Source organism: Glycine max, chromosome 3, assembly GCF_000004515.6.
Source record: "Glycine max cultivar Williams 82 chromosome 3, Glycine_max_v4.0, whole genome shotgun sequence".
Lineage (NCBI taxonomy): Eukaryota > Viridiplantae > Streptophyta > Magnoliopsida > Fabales > Fabaceae > Glycine > Glycine max.
The window spans coordinates 36,234,662-36,243,644 of NC_016090.4; the positions used below are offsets into that span (position 1 = coordinate 36,234,662).

At 42.9% G+C, this 8,983-nt stretch overlaps 1 protein-coding gene across 1 annotated transcript; it reads left to right on the forward strand.

Moving 5' to 3' along the window:
• Positions 1–1,370: 1,370 nt before the first annotated feature.
• On the forward strand, positions 1,371–8,735 carry LOC106798255 (uncharacterized). The gene is made up of 2 exons (XM_014774247.2): positions 1,371–4,991; positions 5,270–8,735. The coding sequence occupies exons 1-2, from the start codon at positions 1,654–1,656 to the stop codon at positions 8,733–8,735; spliced, it is 6,804 nt and encodes a 2,267-aa protein (XP_014629733.1). The 5' UTR covers positions 1,371–1,653.
• Positions 8,736–8,983: the final 248 nt, after the last annotated feature.

Here is an 8,983-nt window from a genome sequence, read left to right on the forward strand (position 1 = left end):
CTTCCGGCGATGTGTGGTTAGAGAGAGAAGAGAGCTTCTGAGCGTTTCTTTAGAGAGAGGGAGAAGTTGGATTTATGTTATTTTAGGGTTTATTTTCTAATTTATACTGCTGCCATGACCAATACTATGGTGCACGCGGATCTCTGTGTCCCCATGGACCATCAGGGTTGAACCGTTAGATCCTAGATCTAACGGCCAATGTTATCCCCTGTTTTGATCAGATGCGTCTCACCTCTTGGTTTTTACTTTGTTCTTCTTCTCTTGTGACGTTTGATTAAGATCTGATGGCTAAGACTGTGTCTCCCCATGATCAAATCTGGACGCTTCGATCAATCTGACGATTCAGATTTGATCTGTTAAGCCCACCTTTTTTTGTTTTGAGCCCATTTCCTTTTTTCTGTTCCTCCTAGTGTTTTACTTTCTGCACTTCCTTGTTACTTCTGCACCCCCTTTTCTTCTCTATTCTTTTTTTATTACTTTTTTATGCATCATATTTACTTTACGCCCTTGCATTTTTTATTTTCTTTATTTATTTTCCAGCACCATATCTATTTTACGTCTTGCATTTTATTTTCCAGTATCATATTTATTTTTTTTTTGTCTTGCATTTTTATTTTGTTTATTTTTATTTTATGCATCATATTTACTTTATGTCTTGCATTTTTTATTTATTTTTAGCATCATGTTTATTTTATGTCTTGCATTTTTATTTTCTTTTATTTTATTTCCAGCATTATATTTATCTTTATGTCTTGCATTTTTTATTTATTTTTAGCATCATGTTTATTTTATGTCTTGCATTTTTATTTTCTTTTATTTTATTTCCAGCATTATATTTATCTTTATGTCTTGCATTTTTTATTTATTTTTAGCATCATGTTTATTTTATGTCTTGCATTTTTATTTTCTTTTATTTATTTCCAGCATTATATTTATTTTTATGTCTTGCATTTTATTTTCTTTATTTTATGCACCATATGTATTTATTGCATTTTTATTTTCTTTTATTTATTTCCAGCATCATATTTATTTTTATGCCTTGCATTTTATTTTCTTTATTTATTTTATGCACCATATGTATTTATTGTTTTGTATTTCATGCATTTTATTATTTCTTCTAGCATATTTATTTTAATGCATTTGAAATTTTTTATTTATTATTTGTCAATTAGAATGTATCTAGGTCCAATGTAAATAAAAATAAAAATGAGAAATCTGCACCCGACACTCACATTTATTTTTATGTTTTTCCGCCGAGGACAATCATGTGAATTGAACCGTATCCGAAGAAAGGGCCCTCACGTGATCCAACGTCATTTTAAGGGATCCGGCGCGTATAGACTCAATCTCCGTAAAAAAAAAAAAAAAAAAAAAAAAAAAAAAAAAAAAATTTCTTTGTAATATTCCAATGCTTAAGTGAAGTGTTTCAGTTTATGATGTTTACAATTTCTCTAACAAGTTCTTCGATAATAATTTGTTCCCTTCCTTTTTGCATAAGCATAAGCATGCATTCATGGTTCCTAAATCGAGTCTCACGCTGTGTTCACTGCTTCAAAAGGGGGGGAGTCAATCAACCGCCGCCCAAGGAAAGTGGCCCGACGAATTCTCCACAAACCAACTCGCATTTACAACACCAGGGCCAATCGGAAGAGGATGGATATAGTTGAACAAGAAAATCAGAGTCTCAGGGAGGAGGTTGCCACTTTACGAGAGGGAATGGATAGGTTGACGACCATGATGAGTGCACTCCTGTCAGCCCAGAACTCTCAAGCTGTCGCCGCTACTGTAGAGCAGCCCTTGGTGAGCACAACCCCGCTATCTACAGTGACTTCTCCACCCCTCTTTTTGCCTCCAGGTTGTACATGGGGAATGCCACCTCCAGTCTGTGGAAGCCCCCAGCCCGCTGTATCTGAAGTTCCACCTCCTTTTGCTCAGCAGTCAGCACCGGTTCCGCAACCCAATACCTCTTTCCCTCAAGCTGCAATGACTTATTCAGCTCCACTGATTCACACTATTCAACAGGAGGTTGAACCAATTTTCCAAGCTGAAAATGTTGTAGCCTTCGACAAGATGGAAGAACTCCAAGAAAGATTTGATGGTATGCAAAGGGAAGTCGAAGCCCTCCGAGGAAGAGATCTGTTCGGGAAGGACGCCTGTGAATTATGCTTGGTCCCAAATGTTACTATCCCTCACAAGTTCAAGGTGCCAGACTTCGAGAAGTATAAAGGAAACTCTTGTCCCCGCAGTCACTTGGTGATGTACGCGCGGAAAATGTCCATGTATACTGACAATCATAAGCTGCTTATTCATTTCTTTCAGGACAGCCTGACTGGGGCCGCTCTGAAGTGGTATATGAATTTGGACAGTGCGAGCATTCGTACTTTCAATGACCTGGGTGAAGCGTTCATCCGACAGTATAAGTACAATTTGGACATGGCCCCAGATCGTGATCAGCTCCGTGCGATGACACAAAAAGAGAAGGAAACGTTCAAGGAGTATGCTCAGCGTTGGAGGGAAGTGGCTGCCCAGATTGTCCCGCCGTTGGAAGAAAGGGAAATGACCAAAATATTTCTGAAGACCCTGAGCCAGTTTTATTACGAGAAAATGGTTGCAAGTGCACCAACAGACTTCACTGAAATGGTCAACATGGGTGTGCGATTAGAGGAAGGTGTCCGAGAGGGACGTTTGACTGTGGAAAGTACCCCTGCCGCAAGTAATGCCAAGAAGTTTGGAGGCCACTTTGCGAAGAAGAAAGATCAAGAGGTGGGAATGGTAGCTCATGGTAAGCCTCAGCAGAATTTCACCCCATATCGTCAGGTTGCGAATGTCGCATCCACTATTCCGAACCCATCATATCACCAACAAAGGCCACATTACCCCCAACAATACCCTCCACAACAATACCCTCCACAACAATACCCTCCACAACAATACCCTCCACAACAATATCCTCCACAGCAATACCATCAGCCACAATACCCTCAAAATCGCCCGCAGACCCCCCAACAACCATATCACTCACAAAACCGCCAGAAAACAACCTTTGATCCAATCCCGATGAAATATGCTGACTTACTCCCCGCCCTGCTCGCCAAAAACCTTGTCCAGGTCAGAACACCCCCTCGTACACCAGATGTTTTACCTCCCTGGTTTCGTCATGATTTAACCTGCGCTTTCCACCAAGGGGCCCCAGGTCATGACGTTGAAAACTGCTATGTCCTGAAGAATGAAGTGCAAAAACTAGTCCGGGCCAACTTGCTATCCTTTAAAGATCAGAATCCCAATGTTCAGGCGAACCCTCTGCCGAACCATGGGCCTGCTGTTAACATGATACAAGATTGTGATGAAGACGGTGTCATCCTGAACGTCCAGCACGTTCGAACTCCCCTGGTCCCAATACATATCAAGATGTGCGAGGCAGCTCTGTTTGACCATGATCATGCGGCGTGTGAAATATGTCCTGTGAATGTAAAAGGATGCCCGAAGGTACAAGAGGACGTACAAGGGCTGATAGACAGCAGAGAACTTATCATCACGAGGAAGGACAAAGAAGTGTGCGTCATCACCCCCGAGTTTCAGCGGTTGGAAATAAGCTATAACAGTGGGGAATCAACTACTACTCCACTGGTGATTAGCTTGCCAGGACCTATGCCGTATGCTTCTCTAAAAGCGGTCCCTTACAAGTATAGTGCCACGATGTTGGAAGGTGGACAGGAGGTGCCTTTGCCCTCTCTAACTCCTGCGGTTTCTGTGGACAACATTGCTAATGACGGTAAAGTTCTGAGGAATGGACGTGTTATCCCCACATTGTTTGCAAAGAAAGTGAATGATCCGACAGTTAAACAGGTGACAGTGAATGGCCCCGGTACAAGGAAGGGCGTAGGCCAATCCAATGGGACTAGTAAGAATTCTGATCATGATGAAATTCTGAAACTGATCCAGAAGAGTGAGTATAAAGTAGTAGACCAGCTGCTGCAAACTCCCTCTAAGATATCCATTTTGTCTCTGCTTTTGAACTCAGAAGCACACCGTGAAGCTCTAATGAAAGTGTTAGACCAAGCTTTTGTGGAGAGGGACGTGACTGTTAATCAATTGGACAGCATAGTAGGAAACATTACTGCCTGCAATAATTTAAGTTTTAGTGATGAAGAGCTTCCTGAGGAGGGGAGGAACCACAATCTGGCGTTACATATATCGGTGAACTGCAAGTCAGATGCTCTGTCGAATGTACTTGTGGACACTGGTTCCTCATTGAATGTAATGGCCAAATCCACATTAGATCAACTTTCCTACCGGGGGCCTCCCATGAGAAGAAGCGGGGTGGTTGTCAAAGCGTTTGATGGATCAAGAAAGTATGTTATCGGGGAGGTTGATTTGCCCATTACAATTGGGCCGTTTGTTTTCCAAATTACATTCCAGGTGATGGATATCCAAGCCGCATACAGTTGCCTTTTGGGTAGGCCGTGGATCCATGAAGCGGGGGCCGTGACATCCACCTTGCATCAAAAGCTGAAGTTTGTCAGAAATGGGAGATTGATCACTGTGAGTGGAGAGGAAGCCTTGTTGGTTAGTCATTTGTCAGCTTTTTCCTTTATTGGTGCTGATGAAACAGAAGGAACCTCTTTCCAAGGCCTGACTGTAGAGGGTAAAAAGCCAGAGAAGAATGAAGTATCTTTTGCTACTTGGAAGAGCGCACAGAAAGTGGTGCAGGAAGGAACAGGTGTAGGATGGGGAAAAGTTGTGCAGTTGTTAGAAAGTAAAAACCGCGAAGGACTGGGATTTGCTTCTTCTGCAGGATCCGCAACGAACAGTGTTGGATCAAGCTCCATTACTAGCACCTTTTGTAGCGCCGGGTTCATCAACAACTCGCCAGAAGCCAATGCTGTCTTGGAAGACGTTCCTGAAGAGAGAGTGCTTGCATTTGTCACACCTGGAAAACTTGTTCGCAACTGGGACGCGGTTGACATCCCTTCAGTGGTTCATGCATCAAAGTAATGTGTCTTTGTTTTTCTGTTTGTTTGTTTTTCAAAAAAGGATCCTTTCGTCTTGCCCAGGACGAAAGCGCAATTATGTAGGGCTGTTTTGTTTCAAGCACTACTCTTATTAATGGAAAATGTGGTTTATCCCGATATCTATGCTTATTGCTCTTTCTGGAAAATGGTAACACAAAAAACCCAAAATATTTTATTTTTGTTTTCTGATTTCAATTAATTATAAAAAGTCCGCATTGTTCACTCATTTTCTAAAATCAATCATCAATCATATGCAGACTAGGCATTTATGAGCCCGTTGAACATAATAACCCTGCACCCTCTCCCAACTACGAATCTCCTGTCTACGAGGCTGAAGAGGAGGAGGATGATGAAATCCCGAAGGAACTTGCTTGGTTATTGGAATATGAAAAGAAAACCATTCGGCCTCATGAGGAGGTAGTAGAGGTGATTAACTTGGGAACCGAGGAAGATAAGAAGGAAGTCAAGATTGGGGCATCGCTTGAGGCAACTGTCAAACGAAGGGTGATTGAATTACTCAAAGAATACGTCGATGTGTTCGCATGGTCGTACCAAGATATGCCCGGCTTGGATCCCCGTATTGTGGAGCACCGTTTGCCTTTGAAGCCCGAATGCCCACCAGTCAAACAGAAACTGAGAAGAACTCGCCCTGACATGGCTCTCAAGATCAAAGAGGAAGTACAGAAGCAGATCGATGCAGGTTTTCTTGTCACATCAGAGTATCCCCAATGGTTAGCCAACATAGTGCCTGTTCCAAAGAGGGACGGCAAGGTCAGGATGTGCGTTGACTACCGGGATTTGAACAAGGCCAGTCCGAAAGATGACTTTCCTCTACCTCACATCGATGTATTGGTTGACAGCGCTGCAAAGTCCAAGGTCTTCTCCTTCATGGACGGTTTCTCTGGGTACAATCAGATCAAGATGGCAGTTGAAGATAGAGAAAAGACATCTTTCATCACGCCTTGGGGCACCTTTTGTTACAGGGTAATGCCTTTTGGGTTGATAAATGCAGGTGCCACTTACCAAAGAGGCATGACCACTCTTTTTCATGACATGATGCACAAAGAGATAGAAGTGTACGTGGATGATATGATTGTCAAGTCAGGCACTGAAGAAGAACATGTCGAGTACTTGCTGAAGATGTTTCAACGGCTGAGAAAGTACCAACTTCGACTGAATCCCAACAAATGTACCTTCGGTGTTAGATCTGGAAAACTCTTGGGTTTCATTGTCAGTCAGAAAGGTATTGAAGTAGATCCTGACAAGGTCAAGGCTATTAGAGAAATGCCGGTTCCACAAACAGAGAAACAAGTGAGAGGATTTCTTGGGCGTCTAAATTACATTTCTCGTTTCATCTCGCACATGACAGCCACGTGCGGACCTATATTCAAGTTGCTTCGAAAAGATCAAGGGGTTGTTTGGACCGAAGATTGTCAAAAGGATTTTGATAGTATCAAGAATTATCTGCTAGAACCTCCAATTCTTATACCTCCAGTTGAAGGAAGGCCTCTGATTATGTACTTGACTGTGTTAGAAGATTCTATGGGCTGTGTGCTCGGACAACAGGATGAGACCGGAAGGAAAGAACATGCCATCTACTACTTGAGCAAGAAGTTTACAGATTGTGAGTCCAGGTACTCCCTACTTGAGAAAACTTGTTGTGCACTAGCCTGGGCTACCAAGCGTCTTCGTCACTACATGATTAACCACACCACCTGGCTAATATCCAAAATGGACCCGATCAAGTATATCTTTGAGAAACCCGCTCTGACAGGAAGAATTGCTCGTTGGCAGATGTTGTTATCCGAGTATGATATCGAATACCGCACCCAGAAGGCAATTAAGGGAAGTGTTCTTGCTGATCATTTGGCTCACCAACCAATTGAGGACTATCAACCCATCAAGTTTGACTTTCCTGATGAAGAGATTATGCACTTGAAGATGAAGGATTGTGATGAACCATTGCTTGGAGAAGGTCCAGATCCCGAGTCTAGATGGGGTTTGATTTTTGATGGAGCCGTGAATGTCTTTGGCAATGGAATTGGGGCAGTTATTATCACTCCTGAAGGTAATCATCTCCCTTTCGCTGCAAGGTTACAGTTTGATTGCACCAACAATATGGCAGAATATGAAGCATGTATCTTGGGCATTGAAAAAGCCATCGACTTGAGAATCAAGAACCTTGACATTTACGGGGATTCAGCTCTCGTAATCAACCAAATCAAAGGAGAATGGGAAACTCGCCACCCCGGCTTGATTCCATACAAAGATTATGCAAGGCGTTTGCTAACCTTCTTCAACAAAGTGGAGCTTCACCACATCCCTCGTGATGAGAACCAGATGGCAGATGCGTTAGCAACTTTATCCTCCATGTACGAAGTGAGTCACCGGAATAATTTGCCAACAATCAGAATTCAGCGCCTCGAGAGGCCCGCTCACGTGTTTGCAGTCGAAGAGGTTGTTGACGATAAACCCTGGTTCCATGATATCAAGTGTTTCCTTCAAAGCCAGGAATATCCACCCGGAGCATCCAACAAAGACAGGAGAACTTTGAGAAGATTGTCTGGTAATTTCTTCCTAAATGGGGATGTTTTGTACAAAAGAAACTTTGACATGGTACTACTCAGGTGTGTAGATAAGCAAGAAGCAGAATTTTTGATGCATGAGGTACATGAAGGCTCCTTTGGTACTCACTCCAATGGACATGCAATGGCAAGGAAGTTGTTGAGAGCAGGTTACTACTGGATGTCGATGGAGACAGATTGTTGCAAGCATGCAAGGAAGTGCCACAAATGCCAGATTTATGCTGACAGAATTCATGTACCACCAACTACACTTAATGTTCTTTCTTCTCCGTGGCCCTTCTCTATGTGGGGCATCGATATGATTGGTAGAATCGAACCGAAAGCTTCAAACGGGCATCGTTTCATTCTAGTGGCTATTGATTACTTCACCAAGTGGGTTGAAGCAGCATCTTATGCAAATGTGACTAAGCAAGTTGTGGTCCGCTTTATCAAGAATCAGATCATCTGCCGTTATGGTGTGCCCAACAGAATCATTACAGATAATGGAACGAACTTGAATAACAAGATGATGAAAGATTTGTGTGAAGAGTTCAAGATTGAGCATCACAATTCTTCTCCTTACAGACCTCAAATGAATGGCGCAGTTGAAGCTGCAAACAAGAATATCAAGAAGATAGTGCAGAAGATGGTGGTCACATACAAAGACTGGCATGAGATGCTACCGTATGCTTTGCATGGGTATCGCACTTCAGTGCGTACTTCAACAGGGGCAACCCCCTTCTCTTTGGTGTATGGTATGGAAGCAGTACTCCCTGTGGAGGTTGAGATTCCATCAATGAGAGTTCTAATGGAGGCCCAGTTATCAGAAGCTGAATGGTGCCAAAGCAGATATGATCAGTTGAATCTAATTGAAGAAAAACGCATGAAAGCCTTGTGCCACGGACAACTTTATCAACAGAGGATGAAGCAAGCTTTCGACAAGAAGGTTCGTCCTCGTGTGTTTCAAGAAGGAGATCTTGTTCTCAAGAAGGTTTTATCTTTCCAACCCGACTCTAGGGGCAAGTGGACGCCTAATTACGAAGGCCCATATGTCGTCAAGAGAACTTTCTCTGGTGGTGCGCTGACTCTTACGACTATGGATGGGGATGAGCTCCCTCGTCCCGTGAATGCGGATGCAGTCAAGAGATACTTTGTCTAAAAATAAAAGAACAGCTCGGTAAGTCGAAAACCCGAAAGGGCGGCTTAGGCAAAAATGAGCGTCTCGGTGGGTCGAAAACCCGAAAGGGCGGCCCAGGCAAAAATTAGAGACATCAAACAGAAAATAATTAGCCTGATAGGTCGAAAACCCGAAAGGGCGATCTATGCAAAAGTTAAGGACCAAAAGACAAAGTAACTGCATCGAGCTGATCTTCGTTCATTTGAGGCACAATGGAATGTCAGGGAGAC

Excerpts from the sequence above, each read along its gene's own strand:
- LOC106798255 (XM_014774247.2), top strand. The coding sequence starts at position 1,654 with ATGGATATAGTTGAACAAGAAAATCAGAGTCTCAGGGAGGAGGTTGCC. Across the intron at positions 4,992-5,269 it reads TCAGTGGTTCATGCATCAAA|ACTAGGCATTTATGAGCCCG; the intron begins GTAATGTGTCTT and ends AATCATATGCAG.